This window comes from Dunckerocampus dactyliophorus, chromosome 12 (genome assembly GCF_027744805.1).
Source record: "Dunckerocampus dactyliophorus isolate RoL2022-P2 chromosome 12, RoL_Ddac_1.1, whole genome shotgun sequence".
NCBI classification, from domain to species: Eukaryota; Metazoa; Chordata; class Actinopteri; order Syngnathiformes; family Syngnathidae; genus Dunckerocampus; species Dunckerocampus dactyliophorus.
This window is the reverse complement of record NC_072830.1, coordinates 8,718,256-8,742,547: the sequence shown is the minus strand read 5'-3', so window position 1 is coordinate 8,742,547 and position 24,292 is coordinate 8,718,256. Positions and strand designations below refer to the sequence as shown.

Sequence of the window (24,292 nt, the reverse complement as noted above, 5' to 3'; positions counted from 1 at the left end):
AGATGAGAGCGTAGACAGTGCCCCGATAATCAGCCAATGAGATGAGAGCGGAGGCGGGGCCCCGAAAATCAGCCAATGAGAGCGTGATGCGTCAGAAGGCGTCACCAAGTGTTAGTCTGAACTTGCACCGATTTGAGGCATTAATAAAGTTGATTGAAAAAAAAGAAAGACTTGCACTGACTTGACGCTTTATGTTATATGGAATTTCTTCTGTAATACAAAGCAAAAACTTTACATAAATTCTTTATGTTCAGTGGAATTTATGTAAAAGGAGGTTTATGTTATGCGAGGTGCTACTGTACTGTATTTACTTTGTCAGTAAGCGTGGTCTGTCAGGACGGAGGCTCCGCTGCCCTAGACACCTCCATCAGTAGTTTTTTTTTCCCAGTTGAGAAAACTGTCTATGTCGGTCGTCTGTGTTCTTGCGCTCACCTTGTTCATTCTGTTTAAATACGAAATATTCCCACACTGGAGCTGTTGCGTTCGCTTTAGAAACCATCGCTTTTGTGCCTTCATTCATGTTAGCATGTGCTTTCGCACGAGGCTACATGAGGATTCACTCTCGCCGGTCATTCCACTATAGAACCAATGAGCACAGACAGATGCAGAGTGAGAGACGAGCAGATGAAACATACACGTGTACGTACACATGTCAATTTATCGAGTGCGTCATAATTATCTACCTGTTTTTTTATCGTTTGATTAATCCATTTATCGATTATTGTTACAGGCCTAAATGTGGGTGTAATTTGGCAGAAAATATTCATTTTTAAAACATGTTCAAATTGTTAGAATTCCTTAAATTAGCCTAAAATGGCAAAGTCACACAAAAACCGAGACGTTTGTTACAAAAGACCAAAAATGTCCTATTGAAAACAATTGAAAAATGCCACTATTTATTATTTATCAACACAGTCCTTTATGTTGCAATTTCAATTTGGAATGCTGGCTTTCAATTGTTAATAACTAGATTTGTCCACCAGATGGTGCTACTTTGTCCCATTCAAAGCATGCAGCAAAATGCCACACTGCCAAGGGAGGACACCAAAAAATTTGGAAAAAAATGACTTTTAATATCTTTAGATTAAAACTAGTTGTTAACATGGGAAGCTCACATGTATTCAAATGTAAAGCAAAGCAATTTGACTACAAATTATAACAAATAAGTGTCCCGGCGTCCATCATTTTTTTGTCCACAGTTTTGCATGTAGTTGTTATAGATATTTTATATATATCGCTTTGGTATACTGTAATCCCGAGCAACTTCAAATTTCACAGTTTCACTCAATCACATTTTTTCAAAAAGTTATTAATTAATAAATCGAGGCTGTGCCGTGGTTGAATGCGGCCTTTTATTAGTAAAAAAATAAAATAAAATTTTAAACAAATTTTATGTATTTTTTGCCTAAATTAGGGATTTTCAAGCATAAAAATGGCTTAATGAATGTATATAAGGCATTCAGAAGATGCATTCAAAGACGTATTCTACACTGGTCACGAGGTGTCAGTAATGTTACATTGACGAGACGATATTCGCAGGAAGTAAAAAAAGAACAACAAAGAACTCTCCCAAATGCTAACGTGAGTATATATCATGTTTTACTTACAGAATATCCCTAACACCGGCTATTGTTGATTCCAAAACCCATGCCAAGCTAAAACTCAATTCTGAACCCCTTACGTCACTTCCTGTCCACCACCCACTCAGCTACCCTAGCACTGAAACACATTTACAGCAGCACAAATGAGCACAAGCCTTATTTATAGCTATGGTAATGGTTATGGTTTATTTTTATTTGAACATGCATGCAAGTTACAATGGAATCCATCTCATGAATCATCCTTTCACAGTTCCACATGTCCAAAAGGAGTAGGAAGAAGCAAAGCTTATTTAATCCTACCACCCATCCGTTCCACATCTAGTGCAGTACATTTTATTCACTTCCTGTATTCCATATGTGATTATTTAATACATAGAATAATGATAAGGTAATGTAACAATATGATGATGTAATGATTAAGATGTTTTTTCACGATTAATATAATAATCAGTATAATAATAAATAAATAATAATAAATAGAGACAAGCATAACAAAACAAGTTCAAGTCTCCTCTGTCTTGTATTTTGCAAACATCAACTGCTTGTATTGTTTTTTAATTCGCTCATCTCGGTACTTTGTTTGAGTTCCTTGCTCAGTCCGTTCCATTATTTGATTCCACATACTGAAATGCTGTGGGTTTTTAGCGTTGTTCTCGCGTATAAGTGTTTCAAGTTTAGTTTTGCCTAAGATCATATTTCTCCTCTCTTGTAGGGAAGTATTGTATGACATTTTTGGGTAGTAGGTTATTGTTAACTTTATGCATTATTTTAGCGGTTTGAAAATTTACTAGATCTGGGAATTTTAATATTTGTGATTTTAAAAATAAGGGATTTGTATGTTCTCTATATGAGACATTATGAATTATACTCACTGATCTTTTTTGCAGCACATGTAGTGAGTGAAGATTGCTTTTATAGTTATAGTTTATAGTACCTCATATCTCCACAGAGTAAGTTAGATATGGTAATACCAGAGAACAGTAAAGAGTGTGGGGTGATTTTTGATCAACAACAAGTTTTGCTTTATTAAATATTGAAGTATTTCTTGCCACCTTATGTTGTATATTTTGATGTGAGATTTCCGGCTCATTGTTTCATCTATTGTGATCCCCAGAAATGTATTTTTGTTCAACCTTTCAATGTCCATTCCATCTATTTGTGTTTGGTCGTATGTGTCCTTTCTGCTATTACCAAATAGCATTATCTTAATTGTACTTAAGTTCAAGGATAATCTGTTTTTATCAAACCATCTTTTTAATATGGCCATTTCATCCGTGATTTTTTTTAATTAGCTCTTGTGTGCTTTCCCCAGAACAAAAGGCCGTATCATCTGCAAATAATACCAACTTTAAGTCTTTGTTTGTCACTTTACAGATGTCATTTATTTTTTTACAAATATTTATTTATTAAGTTGGACTATCGGCATCTATCCATTTTTTCAATATTATTGTTTTTGTTATAATACATATTAACAAATATGTGTTCTTATTCTTTGGTGATACACTAATTTGATGCAGATCTCCAAGAATACAGGTTTGTGGTGCCATTGGTTTGTCTATATTGAATGCGATTGCCTCTCTTGTTATTTTAGACCATAATTCTTCTACTCTCTGACAATAGATGCATACTGTAAGTGTTCCCTCGGCTGCCTGGCACTTTATGCATAACTTTGCATCTACTGTGCCCATTTTAAACAATTCAGAAGGTATAAAATACAATCTATTTAAAATTGACGCATCTAGAAGGCTGCTTGGCATTTTTCCAAATATCATTCCATGATATATTATTTTCTAAAATATCTAAATCAGTCATCTGTTTCTTAATGCATATATTTTTGCATTCTTAGTTTGATGTTCATTTATTATTCCAGATCCCCTTTTAACCATATTTTTCTTAATTACATCTTGATTAAAAAGTATATCCTCTAATTCACGTTTGTTACAAGTCATACTTTCACGGGATATACATTTTTAACTACATGTTTTAGTGAAATGTAATTTAAAAATTGACTTCTAGGTATATTATATTCATCAAGTAATTCACTAAATGATTTAAACACTTTACAGATGTTATTGACATAAAAAATTGAACAGTTTTGGTCCCAATATTGATCCCTGAGGTACTCCACATGTAATATTGAAACTTGTGTATTCTCCTAGCTTTACAAATTGTTTCCTGTTTGCTAGGTAGCTTTTAACCCAATTCAAAACTAATCCTCTGATTCTGTACCTTTCTAATTTTGTTGTTAGAATGTCATGATTAATTGTATTGAAGGCTTTTGTGAGATCCATAAATACTGCAGCTGCACACTTTCTGTGCTCTATAGCGTTAGTAATTTCCTCCGTGACTTCAATCAATCAGTGCCATGCCATTAATGCCTGAAATGGCTTATTTTCTCTTCTTATGTCTACTATATTGGGTATTTTTAATGTAAAGGGGTGTTATTTCATGCTTTGATAGAAGGTCGTAAACAGGTTTTATATGCTCTTACTATGAAAGTGTTGCATTTATAAATTAAACAGTCCTACTTTATGGAAATTCACTTATCAGGGTGGGTTCTGGAGTTAATTAACCGCGATAAAGGAGGGACTATTACTGTTCTGGCTGTCGATTCTTCATGATTATATTTGTCCACCAGATGGTGCTACTTTGTCCCATTCAAAGCATGCAGCACAATGCCACACTTGTTTCTTTCAAGCAGAGCCGGCTGGCCCATTAGGCAATATAGGCGAATGCTAAGGGAGGACACCAAAAAAATGTTCCCATTCAAAGCATACAGGAAAATGTCCCACCTTTCCTGTTGTTGTTTTCGTTTTGTTAATTTTTTTCATTGAGAGTAGAGCTATATAAGCATACTGGCCTATAAAGCGTAAAAAAAAAAAAAAAATACAATCAGTGAGTATATTTGAGGGTGAAGTGTGACTTGTTTAAAGGGAAAATATATTTAACTAATATATAGCTATAAAAGAATATATTTTTTACAGCAGTTTTAGGAAAGCTGCCATTTTTGTCATTAGTGACCTTGACTGATTTATGCTGTGGTTCTTGTGGGGTTCAGGTGTGAATCTGCTGCTGGTGGCGGCGCACGAGTTCGGCCATGCTTTGGGTCTGGACCATTCCAGAGACAGACGTGCGCTGATGTTCCCTACTTATCAGTATGTCAACACAAACGGCTACAGGCTGCCAGACGATGACAGGCGGGGGGTCCAAGCCCTCTATGGTGAGCTTCAAATTCAGTTGAATGTGGCTGAATAACGACTGGGCTAACTACTTTTTGCATCAGTCCATTTGAAGCAGTGGAGCAGTGCCCCACCACATCCAATAGATGGCTCTGCTTAAAAGTGTATATTTAATGCAACGTAGTGATTAAATAACAGTTAACGTGTACAAATAACATTTTATAACATCCTTCTTCTATGTGATGGATGCCTGTATTGCTCTCTCTGTCCCCCAGGTAGCCGTACATCAGAGCCAACACAAGCTCCAAAACCAAACCCGCCACCCGAACCCGAGCCAGAGGAACCAACAGAAGACCCAACAGACCCTCTTCCAAACCCTCGCGATGAGCAGTGCAGCAGGGATCTGGTGTTTGATGCCGCCACGTCCATCAGGGGAGACTTGTACTTCTTCAAAAACGGGTATGTGGTCAGATTTAGCTCATTTTGCCTGTCATATTATTTTTTTTATAGCTCCATGTCTCCCCAGATACTACTGGAGGAAGAGTTCCATGTTCAATGAGATACGTTTTACTAAAGTGAGCACAAGATGGGCGGGGATCGACACTGTTGACGCTGCATATGAGGTGCCAAACAAGGATTTGCTTCATCTCTTTGAAGGTAAAGGTCATGGAGCTTTGTTTAGCGATAAGTGAATTTCCAACAAAGTAGGATTCCTTATTTATAAATTGAATATTTTCGTAGTTAGAGCCTTCTAAATACCTTTTTAAAAACATGATTAGAGCCCTCTAGACATGAAGTAACATCTCTATCGTCACCTTTACACTCATATTACCCAATATAATCACAAAGGCTTTGAATTTGTCTTCTGAATGCCTTATAGTTGTATTTCAGTTCATTTAACCATTTTTATGCTTGAACTTTTATGCTTGAGACAGTGAAGCTGTGTGCAATGTGGCGAGGGATCACCGTATATCTTCTTAAGGGATGATACCACAGACCTCCTGGTAGCTCGCCAACGTCACTTTGTAGATGTCATGTGACATCGGTCGGCTGGCATGAAGCTCCCCTCCTGATTTGCTCTTGATCCTCCGCTGCGTTTCAAGCTACACACGGAGATGCAACTGTCATCTTTATTGTTCTGATTACGGGTAAACTAAGCGGTGCTTATGTCTACAACAAACGTTATCCGTTCACTTGTAGCGGCTAGTTATGTAGAAAAAGTGCATTTGCTTGGCGTCATGAACTCCACTACAGAAGTGTTTTCTACACGTCCGCTTCTTAAACTATTATTTCATGATGAAATGGAAAATGTGCCCGTTGCTGAAACCTTTTCTGTTAAGAACGGCCAAGGCCGTGATACAGGAACCCAAAATGCAGAGTCAAATACGTGTAACAGAAAAAGTCTTTAATACAGAATGGATAACAAAAAGTACAAAAACAACACAAGGAAAAAAGTACAACAAAAATACCTCCGGACATAGTCGCGGGAAATGTAACGAAAAACACTGCTAGCACGGAGAGCTGAGCAGGGAAAAAATACAGACACGTAACGAAAAGAGCTGCTAACAACAGAAGTACCGAAAATACAACTGCTGCTGAGGACGTCAAGCAGGTGGTTAGGTACTTACAGGTGAGATGAGCGTGGGTCAGAAAGCCAAAAACACAATGCACGAGAACAAGCTGGAAGGAGCTAAACCGGGTGTAGCAAAGAGACAATTTGGCACTGGACATGAGTAAACACACAGCTTAAATAGATCAACTAATCAGGCACAGGTGAGGATGATCAGCTCATTAGGAGTGTCAGGGATGTGCTGCAAGGGAAGACAGAGAGATGGCAGTACCGCAGCACACAATCCTGACAGTATTCCCCCCCCTTTTATAAGACACCCCCTGGCGGCATACCTGGTTTATTGGGGTGGACGGAGTGGAAGTCGGAAATGAGAGAGGGATCCAGGATACAGGAGCCGGCGACCCAGGAGCGCTCTTCTGATCCATATCCCTCCCAGTCAACCAAATACTGCACCCCCCTCCCTCTCTTTCTAGAATCTATTATGGCTCTCACCGTGTACGCGGGCTGGCCATCGATGATGCGGGGCGGGGGCGGAGCCTCGACCGCAGGGCACAGTGGGCTGGTAGCGACAGGCTTGATGCAGGAGACGTGGAACACAGGGTGGACTTTAAGAGCCGGTGGGAGCTCCAGCTTGACAGCTGACTTGTTGACTATTGCTTTGATCTTGTCGAACCTTGGAGCCAGCTTCGGTGAGGTCCCTGCAAGCGGAAGGTCTTTAGAAGACAGCCATACCTCCATCCCAGGCTGGTAATCAGGTGCGGGGACACGGTGCCTGTCAGCAATCCGACGGTTGTGTTCTGCTGTACGTGTTAATGCAGCCTGGGTCTCTCGCCAAATGCGTCAGGCGCGTCGTAGGAGTACGTGAACTGCCGGGACGGTAATCTCTGCTTCCTGGGAGGGGAAAAGCGGGGGCTGGTAACCAAAAACAGTCTTGAAGGGTGACATACCTGTCGCCGAGCAGGGTCACGAGTTGTGGGCATACTCGATCCAGGGGAGGTGGGTCGACCAGGAGGAGGGGTGCCGATGACAAACGCACCTAAGTGCTGCTTCCAAGTCCTGATTGGCCCGCTCCGTCTGGCCGTTGGACTGTGGGTGGTATCCAGAAGAAAGACTAACGGTGCCAATGCCTTATTAAATGCCCGTCACACTCTTGAAGCGAATTGAGGCCCTCTGTCCGAAACAATGTCTGTAGGTATCCCGTGTAGGCGGAAGACGTGCCTCACCAACAGTCTAGCTGTCTCTAGGGCCGTGGGCAACTTGGGGAGCGACACAAAATGTGCCATCTTCGAAAACCTGTCCACGATATTGAGTATGACGGTCCGGCCATATGACGAGGGTAATCCAGTGATGAAGTCCATTGCGATGTGGGACCATGGCCGACCAGGAACAGGTAACGGCTGAAGCAAACCGGCAGGAGGGCGATGGGAAGCTTTACCTCTGGCGCAGACGGCGACAAACTTCTTAACGTCGGCTGTCATGGTAGGCCACCAGAACCTTTGGGAGACCAGGAATAGAGTTCGTCGAATCCCTGGGTGGCAGGCAATCTTAGACGAGTGACCCGACAGCAGCACCTCGGATCTGAGTCGTTCAGGAACAAACAGTCTCCCCTCGGGGCACCACTCTGGCAGTTCCGTCTCTTCCACCTCCCACTGGAGGGCGTCGAGTATCCGGGCGACAGGTACGATGGTCTCCGGTGGTGAGTCCGACTCCACCGGGGAAAAGATCCTTGATAATGCATCAGGCTTAATATTCCGTGATCCAGGTCTGTAAGTGATAGAGAAATTAAACCTTGTTAAGAACAGTGACCATCTGGCTTGGCGAGAGTTGAGTCTGTGCGCTGAGCGTATATATGCCAGGTTCTTGTGGTCCGTAATAACTACCAACGGCTGGGCTGCACCCTCCAGCCAATGTCTCCACTCCCGCAGCGCAAGCACAATGGCCAGCAGTTCCCGATTGCCCACATAATTTCTCTCTGCCGAGGTGAGGCGACGTGAGAAAAAGGCACACGGGTGCAGCTTCTGGTCGACTGGTGAGCGCTGGGATAGGACCGCCCCCACTCCCGTATCCGAGGCATCAACCTCAACGATAAACTGCAAGGCAGGATCAGGGTGAGTAAGGACAGGAGCAGACGTAAACAGTGTTTTAAGCTTAGTAAACGCTTCCTCAGCTTCGGGAGACCATACAAAAGGGAACTTTTACTGATGTAAGCCTTGTCAGAGGTTCTGCCTTTATGCTGAAATTACGAATGAACTTTTGGTAGAAGTTCGAACCCCAAGAACCTCTGCAAGTGCTTCCTTGATTTGGGAGAAGGCCAATCGACCACCGCCTGGATCTTGGTGGGATCGGCTCTTAACTTGTCCTTCTCCACTATGAACCCTATAAAGGACACGGATGTGGTATGAAACTCGCACTTTTCCGCCTTGACAAAAAGGCGATTCTCCAACAACCGCTGAAGGATGCGGCATACGTGCTGGACATGCTCCTGGAGGGAATTAGAAAAAAATCTGAAAGTCGTCTAGGTAAACAAAACAGCAATGGTTAATCATATCCCTAAGAATATCATTTATTAAGCACTGGAATACGGCGGGTGCGTTGGTAAGGCCGAAGGGCATAACGAGATACTCGAAGTGACCGAGTGGTGTATTAAAGGCCGTCTTCCACTCGTCCCCTCTTTAATTCGAACCAAGTGGTAAGCATTCCTAAGGTCGAGTTTGGAAAAAATCTTGGCCGAATGAAGAGACGAAAAGGCGGAGTCCATGAGAGGAAGCGGGTAACGGTTCTTAACGGTAATGTCATTAAGGCCGCGAAAATCGATACAAGGCCGCAGAGACTTATCTTTCTTTGACGAAGAAAAAAACGGCCCCAAGTGGAGAGGACGAGGGGCGAATAAGTCCGGCAGCCAGAGAGGACGCAATGTAATCTTTGAGAGCAAGTTGCTCGGGTCCAGAGATGCTATAAAGCCTAGCATTGGATAACAGTGCTCCCGGAAGGAGTTTGATAGCGCAGTCATATGGACGATGGGGGGGGGTAAACTCTGAGCTCTATCCTTGCTAAATACCATGCGGAGATCATGATAGACGTCGGGAACACCGGTAACAGATATTCTCAGAGTTCCTAGGTTTACCTGAAACTGTGGGTACCGCGGAACGTAAGCAACTAGCAAAACAGTGACTGCCCCAATTAATTCTGTCCCCTCATCCAATCCACTGTCGGGTTATGAATTTGCAGCCAAGTGAGACCCAGAACTACGGGCGCGGATTGAGACTGAGCGATAAAAAAAAACTAATGGACTCATGGTGGTTGCCGGACAATTGAAGAGATAATGGAACGGTTCTATGAGTGACTACCGCCAAGGGGTGTCCATCCAGTGAGTGAACCTCCTTATGGTCCTTCAACTCAACCCCCTGAATGCCATGTTTCTTAACAAAATTAGAGTCAATAAAGCAATCATCCGCCCCAGAATCGACTAATGCAGAAACCTGAACATTGATGCCGCCCCCCCCCCCATAATGAGTCCAGTCACCTGAAGTCTCTTAAAGACTGCTGAAGTCAGAGCCGACGTCGGAGGCATCTCAGCATACTCACAATGGCCCTGAGTAGGCTGATTCGCCCTTGACTTGGATACGGAGGTCGATCCTGCGCCAGTCTCCTTAATGATGTCAGGAGCGGATCTGGAGTGGCGTGTCGGGCGCGCTGGGCATCTGTTGATGGTGTGGTTGGGCTCGCCGCAGTACAGGCAAAAGGCGGAGTCGTAGCCTTTGCGACCTCTCCGCAGCAGACAGGCGTCTTCCCCCGAGTTGCATGGGCTCCGCAATATCCTCGGTGGCCGCCGTTGATGGGACTCCCTCTGTTCCGCTGGTTCCAAATGTTAGTGGTAACAGCCGAAACTCCTGACGGTGGTTCTTGGCTGATCCTGCAGGTAGTCCCTCACTGCGTTCACGATCACGTTCCCGGAGGCGATTATCCAGCCGTATGGCTAGGTCGATAAGCTCGTTGAGCGTGGTGGTGAACTCCCTCACCGCCAGCTCATCCTTAATCCGCTCGTTAAGAGCCTTGCGAAATATTCCGCGGAGCGCCTCATCATATCGGCTTTCTGCCGCCAGCACCCGAAAGTCTACAGAAAAAGCCGCTACCAAGCGTTTACCCTGTCGTAGGTCCAACAATTGGTTACCGGCCTCCCTACTACGGATAGGGTGATTGAAGACCTGCCGTAGCGCCTCCAAAAAAAAAAAACAGGGTAGGAGGTGCGCAACTCCGGCTTTGCTTTGCTCACCGCTATAGCCCACGCCGCTGCTTTATCGGTAAATAGGCTCATTATACTGTAAAAGCTATCTTAGTCTGGTCAGAATAGTAAGTGCTGGGTTGCTGGTCAAAAATCAGGGTACACTGGTGTAAAAATTGTCTGCAATCCATAGATTCCCCCGGAAAGCGTGGGGGGGGAGGCTAGGCTCACGACTAGTACTGCTACTGGCTGCAGGTGCGACTCTAACGACCTCTGATGAGTGAGCGGCACCCTCTGACTGTCCTGGGTGAGCGCCAAGTCCCAGATGCTGCTCAATGGCACTAACGCTAGTGGCGAGGGCGGCCAGGGACTCCATTACTCCCCGAAGGGATTATTCATGGCTGCCTACAAGCACACCTTGTTGAGATAGTGCTGCCTTTATATGTGCGAACTCTGTGGATTCCATAGTTGGCCAGATTGTTCTGTTAAGAACGGCCAAGGCCGTGATACAGGAACCCAAAAGGCAGAGTCAAATACGTGTAACAGAAAAAGTCTTTAATACAAAATGGATAACAAAAAGTACAAAAACAACACAAGGAAAAAAGTACAACAAAAATACCTTCGGACCTCGTCACGGGAAATGTAACGAAAAACACTGCTAGCACAGAGAGCTGAGCAGGGAAAAAATACAGACACGTAACGAAAAGAGCTGCTAACAACAGAAGTACCGAAAATACAACTGCTGCTGAGGACGTCAAGCAGGTGGTTAGGTACTTACAGGTGAGATGAGCGTGGGTCAGAAAGCCAAAAACACAATGCACGAGAACAAGCTGGAAGGAGCTAAACCGAGTGTAGCAAAGGGACAATCTGGCACTGGACATGAGTAAACACACAGCTTAAATAGATCAACCAATCAGGCACAGGTGAGGATGATCAGGTCATCAGGAGTGTCAGGGATGTGCTGCAAGGGAAGACAGAGAGATGGCAGTACCGCAGCACACAATCCTGACATTTTCAATATGTTGCCTTGACTTCGGCTGCATTGTCTTTTGCATAATCATTTTAAATTCTTGTGTATCTGCAATGTTTGATAGCAAATGCTAATTGGATGTAATACATGAACTGTGTGTCCTAATGAACGTTGCGTACTATTTCGACAGACATATTATCAGTACTCAGGTTATGGACACAACTATTGAGGAAATATTAAAATAGTAGGAGGTAAGTCTTTGGAACCTGGTCATTTTTAAAAGTAGCTCGCAGGCTGAATAAGTGTGAGCACCCCTGCTATAGACAGTAACTTGTATATACTTTAGAGTAGTGGCCACAGGTGCTCAGCTGGGCTTAGGTCAGGAGGAGAGAACTTTAGCTTCCTCAACAAAACACTTGAGGTGTGTTTGGGCTCCTTATCATGTTGGGAAACTGCCATGCGGCACTTTCAAAGGGAGGCGATCATACTCTGCTTCGCAGTGTCACAGTGCATGTTGGAATTGACATTTTCCTCAATGAACCGCAGCTCCTAAGTGCTGTCAGCACTCATGCATCCCCAGACACTTTGCCTGACACAGTCAGCTTGGTACACACTTGTGCTACTAGCTATTCAGACAATAATGGCTGTATGTGGAGTCTTTTTCATTGGATAGTAAATATTTTCCTGCTACACAAGCTGTACACTGACTACTCTAAACTAAATCTAAGTTGTATTTCTATATTATTGTCCCTTGAGAAGATAATATTGTCATGAAAAAATGTGCCCACTCTTTCTCTCTAGGTAATCAGTACTGGGGCATAAGGGCCTACGCAAAGACTTTAATAGCAGGATATCCGAAGTCTCTCACCAGCCTGGGCTTGCCATCCTTTGTCAGTAAGGTGGACGCAGCAGTCTACGTGCCAACTACTGGGAAAACATTGATTTTTGCAAACAGACAGTACTGGAGGTGAGTGTTGGTCAGCCAAGACAATCCTCTCCAGGCTATTCCACCTTTGATTTGTCAGGATTTCAAATGCATGTGACCATAAACATGTTTCGTTTATTAACTGTACTCTTAATGACAGTAAACAACTATACAAATCATGTTTTTACTTTGTTGTTACGTTGCAACATCATGACCGTTTTGACGGGACCATGTTGGCACGTTTAAAAGCCATCACTAATAGTCTTCCTCTCTGTGCGTGCTTTGCCACAAGCTATGATGAAGCCGGAAACCAAATGGATCCCGGATACCCGCGATCCATTGCACGGGACTTTCCTGGCATCGGCTCCAAAGTGGATGCGGTTTTTGAGAATTATGGTGAGAAATCATATGAACTTGTTCAAGTACGGCTGTCAAAGCTGCTTTGCTGCCCCCTTCTGTCATAAAAATAAAATGTTATCTTTTAGGGTACCTTTATTTCTCGGCCGGGCCAAGACAGATGGAATACTACCTGCCGTACAAGAGAGTGATGCGGGTGCTGCTCAACTATGGCTGGCTCAATTGTTACTGAACACTTAAGAAAGTGATGTGTTTGATGACTAATAGCTCAATAAAATCACTTGTGATCTCAGGAAATGTTCATGTTCTTAAGTTATACCATGAATGTGTTCATATTTTGCCAGGGTTCTGCATTATTGCTTGGTTTTTTAACCACGCCAGTATGGAGCTTAGTCACCACTATTTCACTAGTGTTCAACATCCCAACACATCTCTTTCAAAAATGGTGTCTAACCTACTTGAAAAGTCACCAAATGCAACGTTCTAGATTGAAAATTTGACAATTCTTCGCACACCACAGACATCAACATGTTATATTTATGCTCTTGCAAGCAACACATCCCTGTAATCTGCATTGTTTCACTGCGCATCAGAGAAAACCACAAACAACATCAAGGACCACACAACAAAGATATTGCGTAACAATGACGGTGCAAAAAAAGCACTCGTAAATATTTTTAGAGTTCTGTGTGAGTTTTTGTAACCAGTGTCCCTAATTTCCAACTGGACCTGAAGGCAACAGACTAGACATCATTCCCTCATACTCATAAGAGAAAATCTGATTAGTTTCACGTGTAAATGAAAAAACATATTCCAATTTGTGTGAAAATCTGAGTTACATTAACACTTGCACACACAAAAAATCCGTGCAGGTTTGTTTTGAAAATGTGTTACGAACCCCCAATTAGTAGTCGCAAAAATACAAAATTACAAACAATGTAATGCCAGGTCCCACACATAGATGACGGTAATGCGCCTTACCTCTGTTAGCGTTCGCTATCTCGTAGAAGAAGAGAGAACGCGGAAGCTCCGCTGAATGGCTTGTCTTTCACAAATTGTTTAAGCGAATTAAGATAGTGGACGTTTAAAAATATACTGCGTGGTAGTGGAATTCTGTAACATATTGATATAATTGCGGCTTCGCTTGCAGATTTGAAACACAAAAATGCATTCGCGTTGGAGGTTGCTACTGTTAGCCTTTAGCTTTTCTGCATGTAAGCAATGCTAGCTAGAGTATTTGCTAACCACATAAGTAACATAAACGCAGTGAAAAGTCAGCTTTTGCTGAGGTGAGTATACTTTTTGTTTCTATCGTAACAGATAATTCGGATACACTGCTTGTATGTAGTGACTGTATTGAGATGGGAATGCTAATTGTTTTTGTTTTTACTGAGCACTGACGTATGTTCAGACTTAGTGGTAATTTGATACTATTTTTCTCATAGGGGTGTCCAAAGTGCCACACGGTGGTCATTAGCGGGACAAAAAGACTTAATCTAAGGAGACAAAGTGAAGTGCTGATGCTAATAACACAAAGCTGCCTTTGCTTTAACTTTTTAGCATATTATATAGATTTTTCACCTGTTTGCAAAATGACAAGTATCAAAATGGCTTTGATTTGTCAGTATGCCGCCCGAGGTGGAAAAAGGTTGAGCACGCCGGAATAAAGGTTAACTTAACCTGAGAGCCCTGTCAATAGTTTTTAAAAAACAGCTGTTGATTTTTCACTGATTATGTAGCATTTAATGTTGACATTTTTATTGTCCTCTCATTGCATTTTATTTGTTGCTATTTGATTTGATGACATGATTGCATTTATCTCATGTCTGTGAAAAGTGCTCAGACATAAAATCTCAATTGATGTGTGAAATAAAACTCGAGAAAACCTACTAGATTTAAGTCGCTGATAAAGCATCATCAGGCTAAACCATGAAAGAACTTGACAGTTGTAGCTCAATGGAGGTTTCCTGCGTGACTGTTTGCACCTATAGATTAGAGCGTAGACTTTTATCTTCCTTCTTGCACACAGGGCCATCCCGTTCTCTACAGTAATGGAGTCACTCAACACTTTTGAATCTGAGATGGAAGCTGATGGGCAGGGACACTATTCTCTGTTTCCAGCTCTGGACATCGCTGGTCTGTCTGGGACTGCTGATAACCTGGAGAGGTTGTTGTCATTGCTATTGGATATTCGGCTTCGTAGCTAGAGCAGTAGTTACCCCTCACTGTGCGTGCGTGTGCCCGCGACTCAGGTTGTATGAGTATATTTTTACCGTGTTGTGTTTACCCTTTTTAAAATAAGGACCATTTTATAATGAAAGGACCCACGTTTATTCTTGCACCCATCTCGTATCAACCGTCAGTTGCCTTTCTCAACACACACAACACACTTCCGGCCTTTAAAATTTGAGCGTGCGTTGTCACATTTGTCTAATTGTATAAACAAAATAAAGGTGTCATGAAAATATCTTACATTAATGCGATTGGAATTCCATCTGTGACTAAATCTTCCTTAATCACAAGCACGGGCATTACAGTTTGTTGAAGATTTTGTTGCTGAATGTGCTGAGGCTGACATCCCATTAGAAAAGTTAGCCAAGCTACATCCATTTCTCAATTACTGGACAAAATGGACCAATGATGTATTGCATCAATAAATAAGGATTTTTGCATTTCATTCATGGACATTTTATTCACTAACCCGAATAACACACACTCTGCGTTGGCAAAATAAGTGGAAAAGGTAAAAAAAAATTGAATTCTTAAACATTTAAACAGATTTTGGGAAAAAATAAAACAGATTTCATAGGTCCTTAAGAGAGAAAAGAAGTCAAGTTAGTAAATTTCCCCGCTGTGGGATAAATAAATAAAGTACATACAACATATATTCTAAATCACAGCACAAATTGATCTATCCATGTCAAATGATTAGCCCTACTCTAAAAGTAGTATTTTGCATGTCCATTTTTTCCAAATGTATCTTTTATTGGATGGACTTTTATTGGATTAGGGACTTGACTCTCAGAGGTTTGTTAGAAAATCCAAACAATATTGTTGGTCATGCTGTGTAATAAAAAAAAGTAAATTCATTAATACTTTGGTGGCATTATTTTTATTGCTTTGAAGAACTATTTTTATAACTATATTCAATTCCCCAAATTCATGTTTGTAACAAAAGCTTATTATTAAAAAAAAAATGCTAAAAATGTGGATCGGGACATCCCGGCATGTTTTTATACACAATATCTTGAAATCATTATCATACATACAGCTCATGTATTGAATCTCATTACATTGTGCAAGAATACCGAGGAAAGCATTTTGTAGTGGCTATTAGCATGAAATATTTCTGTAGATGACTCATAACTATTTGTTTGCAGCGAACCTCCCAGCGAAATTGCAGAGAAGCCAAACCTTACCTGGCTTGATGCTGCTCAGGTATCTGCTTTTCCTGGTTTTATTGCAACGATGGTCTTGTCTTGCCTAACCCGACTTGTCTGTTTCTCTTGTAGATAGTTTTGGAGGAAGCAGGACACCCCATGCACATCAAGGAGATCAAGCAAAGGATCATCGACAGGGGACTTGTTCAGTCCAAGTATGGTGATTTTCTCCATTCTTCTTCTGCGGGCTTATGTTTTAGTAAATCGTGAATTGTTGTGCATTCTCACAATGTTATTGTCTTCCTACTGTCCAGTGCAAAGTCCAGTCTGGAAGCCGTCATGTATCGTGAGGTAAGGACGAGCACGCCCTCTTCCTCTCGGTTCGTGCTACACATTTTTAGTTGATTCACAATGTTTTCATCGTTCCATCATTACCATTTGGTCTGGGGAGGGACTATGGCGGCGCAACCTTGTATTGAGATGCACAACAAGCAAGTGCGACCTAAACTGAGCCCCAATGGCGGCTTCTCTGTGCCCTGATGTGTCGGCCTCAGACTCCCGTTATGTTTCAGACACAAAAAGGCAGCAGGAGATTCAAGAGGATTGAGAACAGAAATGGAGTCTTTGCATTGCTGGTGAGTTAAACAGGACAGTGATACACTGAGCTTAAATATTGGATGCAGATGATCAGTTCAGTGTTTGTAAGTGATGGGTGGACTTACTGGGTGACCTCTCATGCCATGCCATTTTTGTGTGCATGTGTGTGTACCATCACTTTTTATTTAACCATTCCCATTATACTGTAGGTGTTGTCGTCCATCCTCCAGCAAAAGACTCTTCTGGTGTTTATGCTCTCCTTTCTTTTTTTTTGCAGACAAATGACGAGCGTCAGCAGGCGCTCCAGGCCTTCACCGCTCAGGCCTTCCTTGGGCCCGGGCAGCAGAGTGCACTCCCTGCTTCCGGACCTGGCAGCACCTCCACCACCACCGTGGCCCCCTTTCCATCCTCTGAGAACAAGGCCAAGGTGAAGCGAGGAGCGCGGAAAAAACAGAACGAAAAGTACCGACTGAAGTACCTTCGACTGCGCAAAGCAGCGTGTGCCATGATATTTGTAAGTAAACTCACTCAGTCTTATTTTTTATTGTTTTTTCTTAAACCAAAAAGTGGGACCTCTTGATTTCTTCGTATTTATAAGCTTTTTTTTCCAAGAAAAATATAATAATGTTACCATTTTAGCACTGCCCCTCCCTCCACGCAATGCGATGTGACTTGTCCCCACTATCCATGGGGGGCCTCATTTTGCACAAGGGAGCGCATTCTCTGCAAATGGGCAAAGGATGCGCATCACTGTTGTGAGACATAGCGCACCGAGGCAGTTGTGAAAAACACGAGACAAGTACAGTCATCCCTCACAATATCACGGTTTGATTTACGCTACCTCGATATATCGCGTTTTTTCAGAAATTAAGTAATAAAGGATGGCTCCCTGGGGATGTGTTCAGGGCACGTCCAACCGGTAGTAGGCCTCGGGGATGAGGCAGGACAAGTTGGAGAGACTATGTCTCTCAATTGGCCTGGGAACGCCTCAGGATTCGCTGGGAGGAGCTGGACAAAGTAGTCGGGGAGAGAGAAGTCTGGGCTACCCTGCTATGCTGCTGTCCCCGCGACCCCACCTTGGATAAGCAGAAGAAGATGGATGGATGGATAAATGATGGCTGTTTTGTGGTAGACTATGGTGTATTATTTGTCAAAACATACTGAAATAAATATTAAAAGTGATATGAAGTCTTCTGTTAACTAGGCAGCAGTAATGACACAAAACATTGAGACTTTACCTTACATTACATTACCTTCACACTGCAGGAAGTCATGAAGTCAGCCATGGCATGTCCAACATAAGAGTGGGGGGAAAAAAGTTATCCTCCTTTCCGTGTGGAAGTGGTACATTTTTTGCTTCTTAATTTTAGAAGAAATAAATCCGAGGCTAACTGTTTGTGGCCTTCTCGAGTCCCTGCAGCATAAGAGATGCGCAGTGTGATGTAAACACTGAATAGCGTAAGTGTAAAGGTGCCGATAGGCGTGTTATTTCAAATCCACAGAGCTCCAGCGTTAAAAACAGTATTTAGAAAATCCTAAACAGGTTTTCTATGCGCTAACTACGAAAATAATCCATTTATTAACATTGAATCCTATATCGCGGGAATTCATTTATCGCAGCCGGGTATGGAACCAATTAACAAACCAAATACGCATCTAACTAAATGAATTCACTAAATCCAAATAGTACCCCAACCAACATAAATCCTTTATTAACTGTACTTCAAATTACATTAGCATTGTTGACACTATTAAATGTCATACTGTAAAACATTAAAAAAAGTCAACTACTGTCAATATCAAGATGTAAATCACTAAAACAAGTCTTGACAATAATTACTTTTTAAAAAAAGAAAATTAACTGACGACAAAACACTACACGCATGGACATATTTGACAAAAGTAAAAGGGATTGCTAGCTTGAATGCGAGTCTACTTTCATATTGTTCTCCCCTTATTGAGGCTGCTACTTCTTGTGGAAGAAGTCATCCATCCATCCATCCATCCATCCATTTCCTATGCAGCTTATCCTCATTAGGGTCGTGGGGGTATGCTGGAGCCTATCCCAGCTGACTTAGGGTGAGAGGTGGGGTACAGCCTAGACCGGTCGCCAGCCAATCGCAGGGCACATACAAACAAACAACCATTCACACTCACATTCATACCTATGGACAATTTAGAGTCACCAATTAACCTAACATGCACGTTTTTGGAATGTCGGAGGAAACCAGAGTACCCGGGGAAAACCCACGCACGCACGAGAAGAACATGCAAACTCCACATAGAGATGCCCAACGGAGTTTCAAACCCAGGTCTTCCCGATCTCCTGACTGTGTCGCCAACATGCTAGAAGTTGTTCAAAATAACAAAAAACACCAAATGCAGTTACAGTGGTTCCTCAGTTCCCATAGGAAATAACGGAAATCCAATGAATCCGTTCCACACACCCAAAAATATTACCAAAAAATACATTTTGTAGAGAATTATATTTGCAGAAAACAATGAAATAATTAGAGACGTCCCAATCCACATTGTTTGGCTTCTGGTTGGAGACGATTTTTTTTTTTTATAGCTGTTCCGATCTGATCCGTCACCGATCCTTCATTCAAAAACCAAATTTATTTTTATTTGTATTTTCTTTAAAGAATAAGCTTTTGTTAGAAACATGAATTTGGTTTGTGGAATTGAATATGCTTATAAAAATAGATCTTCAAAGCATTTAAAATAATGCAACGAAAATATTGCAGAATCGACTATTTTATTACACAGCGTCACTAACAATATTATTTGGCTTTTGTAACAAACCTCTATGAGTCAGCGCCCTAATCCAATGAAAGATACACTAGGTCCCCAATTTGCGAACACAACAGACGATCGTTCGCAGGTCCAATTGTTCTTAAGCAGGGGAAAAGGTAATATTACCAATGATGTAGGTACTACATGTACGTGTATACATATACAGTATATGCGTATGTATGTAAATAATGAGTTTGGATGCATTAGTATTATTAAACGAGGATAATTCATGAAAAAAACAAAATAATAAAAATGATATAATAATACGTAATGATAAACGTTATTTACCCTTGAAGAGGAGTGGTCGAGCATACGTCGTTGGTAGTGGTGGAGGAGGAGATATTGGGGAAAAAAAGGACAAATCGTCGTCGTCGGTAGACTCTTCTAAAAGAGGTAGTGTTCTGTGGGTGGTGTAGAATTAAGCAGGCCTATTAACTCTTCATAAACTTTAATCACACGCTCTGTCCGGGTTGTATCATACAACTCTTAGCCCTTCTCTCTCCTCTTCCTCATCCTCGACCAACCTCCTGTTGGTCCCATTAGCAGTGTCACAGCGCCCTCTACCGGTCAAGCATGTAGCAGTATAAATATGGAGTTATAAGGCAAAATACATGAAAATATAGCCCAGTCGGCTTGTGTTTGTATCCGTGAATGTTCGCTAGTTGGATGTTCGTAAGTTGGGGACCTAATGTATAGCCAATAAAAAAACGATAAAATTGGAAAAAATGGGAGTGCAAAATACTTTTAAGGTAGGACTAATCATTTGACATGGTTATAGATCAATTTGTGGTGTGATTTAGACTATATGACAATTTTTTTTTTAACAAACTCTCTTCAGCGCAATAGTAATTTATTGACAGTCCCTAGTGTAAACAACCAGCGGTTAGAGCAGCACTTCCCATGCGAGCAGTGGCGGAGCCTGTAATGTTTCATTTGGGTGGTGTTGTGTTTTCCTATTCTTCTTGCGCGTGGCGGGAAATACAGCAGATTGGCAGCCGATCCCGATCCTGAAGATGGGAGCGGGTTATCCCTAGAAATAATTATAAATGAGGCATGAAATCACTGTTACCTTTTCCGGAAGACTCTTGTTGGGAAGGCGGCCAAGAGCGGAAAGACATGAGATCCACACCAACAATGTGATCTCTGTTTTGTTAACCCCTTTAACTCTTTCACAACATTAGCTTCTTAGATTTCTTCTGTCTTCGCCAGGATGGAACTTATCGTTGATGTGGACTTCCCGTACAACCTGGCGAGATCGGCCACATGGGTGCCATGTTCATACTTTGCGATGGGTTCTATCTTGAATTCAATAGTGTTTCTCACTTTTTTTAATCAAATTGCTGCCACTCACAACTTTCTTTGGCCCCGGGGCGAGGTATTTAGCAGTAACTCAATAAAAAAATGCACAGACACTGAGTGAGTGAGTGAGGTTTTTCGTTTGGGCGCCCAATTTCACGGAACGGTACAGTACAGGGCAAAGTGACTTGTTTGTTGCGTGCAATAGTGTACGAAAACTGAGAAATGGAGGTTTGACTGTACATCATTTGTTGGTCGCTGAGCGGGCATATAGATTTGACGGTGAATGTTTTCCACAAATAGTCGGCAGCAGAGGTTCTGCTGTTACGAATATTTTTCTTTTTTACGTAACCTTGATCATTTACAGGAAAATGCAGCCTTGCACGATGAAGTTGCTCACCTAGAAGAGAAGTTTGTAAGAGCGAGAGAAGAGCGCCAGTAAGTAAATGTGTTTCCATTTTCATAGAGCCTGTACTGTATTGATCCCGATAGAAGCCCAACGCTCTTTACCGAGATTATCTTGTAAGCGATATCTTGAAGACAAAATTTAAAGACAAATCAATATCAGTGAAATAACATCTGGATTCAACAGTGATTCATTGATCAGCATTATCTTAAAAGTAGCATTTTTGATCACCTTTTCCTTTTTTCACGGCTGCAACTCTCCAGGTCATCGTTTTGTGTGTGTGTGTGAGTATAATATAATACATAAAGGTGCATCTCAATAAGTTAGAATAGCGTGCTAAAGTTATTTGATTTAAATAAGAGACCCATGAAAGTTTGTTTTTGCAGTTCATTTGCTGATGAGAGCTCCCACCAGTAGTTTTACAATATTCAACTTTTGTTTTTTATTTCGTGCGTGCGTGCGTGCTCCTCAGTGCGTTTGTGGCAATTTCAAGGATTTTGTGCAAAGGGAGTCAATATTTTCTCAAGCAAATGATTCCGTATAGGAGATTAAGAAGCAAGAGGGAAACAATTTTGCCTGTGGAAGTTCGTGCCACGTCTGTATGTGTGTGGATGTCTGAGGTGGGAGTGGTGAGACTTTGCAGAGAGCTGCTTTACTAACTTAACGCCTTTTTAAAAATAATTTTTGGATGAGAAGAACTTTTACCTACACCCAGAGTACCTTTACCCAGTCTTACATGATAAACCATGCCTTTCCATGACTGCCTTTACCTTTTTAAAGTCTCGGTAAGCACGGCAATACACGCCTTTCGATGACGTATAGGTCGGATATATGCGACCTGACCGTTCATCCTGCAGTCGCATCGCATACATATCGAATTTATATCCACATACGAATGAGGCCTGAGTTGCGTTTGAAAAAATGGGAATTGTGCTGTTCACACGGACATGAAAAAATCTGATACAGGTCACCTATGAGCAAAAAAAATCAGAATTGATTGATGCAGTGTGAACATAGCCTAAATGAACTTCTCAAAGATTCACCTGTAAATAAAGCTTACAACATGAAATTCAAGTCCTATTTCTCTCCATGTCCAGATTGTTGCTGTTGCACTATCAGTCTCTGTCAGAGGGGGACTTCTTACCCACACCCAGCTCAAGCAACCATCCAGCGGTGCCCACTCCCGCCGTGAGTTCTGGTCCCGGAGGGGGTCCTGGCCTGTGCGGGACTCACAACCTCACGTCAGTGGTGTCAACGGCCGACGAAGGAGTGCTTAAAAAGCCCAAGAAGGAACGGAAAGAGCGAGTCAGAGAGAATGGAAAAGAGGAGCGTGAGTGCTACAGCTAAAAGCATGAATATCAAAACTACTGTATATGTAATGTGTTTCAATTAGGCATGCTCTGATCAGGTTGTTCTGCTGCCGATACCGATCATCCATGAGTGAAATCGGCCGATACCGATCACATCGATCAAGTGTAAATGTTTAAATGTACTGTTGGCTGTATCAGGGGTCACCGTTTTTTTCTTGAGCTACTCATTTTTGTAACGTTTATTTTCATAGCTTATTCCAAGCCAAACAAAGCCAATATGCTTGTTTTACCAGAGCATTGACAAAATGCTGTTATCCATATTTTGTATTTCAGAATGCATTTCTTCCTGGTGTTTTCACATTATTAACTGAAAACCTGAATGAAAAGCAGGCTTGCATGCGCCTCATGTGGTCGTGGGGAGCTCACGTTGGTGACTCCTGGGCTATATAGTATAAAAGAAAATTTACAAAAAAACATAATTGACTTACTTTTTCAAATCACTGGTGAAACTTGGAGGATCAGGCGCCTTCTTTAAGGAGACTTTGGATGCGAGATCAGCTTGATGATGCTCCAGCAGGACCCCAAGGCGGTCGGCAAACCAGGTTTCCTCCACCGCCAACGACGGCCGGCCATTCAGTCCGACGAATCCAACCACTTTTCGGGCTATCCGCTTTAGACTTCTATCTGCCACGCACACACGGGCTCATGTCCCGTGTTTTGGCTAATTAGCCGTACGACTGATGATCACATTGCGAACCGCACCCTGCCCGCCCCCCAAATGCCACACCAAACTAAAGCTTTTAAAGGTGCCAATGACACACAACGTCAGGAAGTCCCACACGGCAGACATGTTTGTTTTGGCTTTGTGAAGGGAAAGTGGGCCTGAGATGGTTGGCTGCTGGAATGGGGGAGGAGCTGATTGGCTAAGATGATCGGCATTAAAAAGCATGCCGATACCTGCTTTTTCACGGAAATTGGCCAATACTGATAGGTGAGCGATCGATCAGAGCACCCTTAGTTTCAGTGTTTTTTTTTCCATGTTTCCTAAGTTCCCAAGAAGATGACCAAAAAGAGGAAGCTAGTGGATGGCTCCCGGAAGCTGGTGCAACCTATCGCGCTGGACTCCTGCGGTCGCCCCGTCTTTCCCATCGTGTTGGGAGGGTTGACGATCTACAGTTTGGGCGAGGTCTGTGAACTCTCATCACTTGACATCATGTACAGTCATCCCTTGTAATATCGCGGTTCGATTATCGAGCCCTCGCTATATTGCTTTTTTTCAGAAATGAATTTATCGCTGTTTCGTGGTAGACTATGGTTTATTATTAGTCAAACATATTAAAATACAAGTGATGTGTAGTATTCTGGTCACCAAGGGCCAGTAATGACACAAAACAAGTCAGCCATGGCATGTACGACATGATAAAGTGAAACAAAGTTCTCCTCTGAACCTGTGTGGAAGTGGTAAGTTTTTGGTTTCTTAAGTTTAGAAGAAATAGCTAGCCAGCGGCCGTCTCTTGTCCCTGCAGCATAGGAGTTGCAATGTGGTGTAAACAATGAATAATAGGAGTGTAAAGGTGACTACAGGGGTGTTATTTCATGTCTGCATGGCTCTAACAATGTTAAAAACTGTATTTAGAAAGTCATAAACAGTTTTTTTATGCTTTAACTACAAAAATATTCAAT

General features: G+C 42.2%; 1 protein-coding gene across 1 annotated transcript in view; it reads left to right on the top strand.

The window, feature by feature from the left end:
- The window catches only part of tbrg1 (transforming growth factor beta regulator 1), a 33,021-nt gene that overhangs the window by 1,854 nt on the left and 6,875 nt on the right, over positions 1-24,292 (top strand). The window contains exons 6-19 of the mRNA XM_054793969.1: positions 4,660-4,821; positions 5,056-5,239; positions 5,307-5,437; positions 12,344-12,509; positions 12,760-12,863; positions 13,598-13,616; positions 14,854-14,991; positions 16,205-16,262; positions 16,337-16,419; positions 16,519-16,555; positions 17,079-17,315; positions 21,261-21,331; positions 22,397-22,629; positions 23,659-23,795. Coding sequence (XP_054649944.1) covers positions 4,660-4,821; positions 5,056-5,239; positions 5,307-5,437; positions 12,344-12,509; positions 12,760-12,863; positions 13,598-13,616; positions 14,854-14,991; positions 16,205-16,262; positions 16,337-16,419; positions 16,519-16,555; positions 17,079-17,315; positions 21,261-21,331; positions 22,397-22,629; positions 23,659-23,795 — 1,760 coding nt within the window. The remainder of the gene's footprint in view (positions 1-4,659; positions 4,822-5,055; positions 5,240-5,306; positions 5,438-12,343; positions 12,510-12,759; positions 12,864-13,597; positions 13,617-14,853; positions 14,992-16,204; positions 16,263-16,336; positions 16,420-16,518; positions 16,556-17,078; positions 17,316-21,260; positions 21,332-22,396; positions 22,630-23,658; positions 23,796-24,292) is intronic.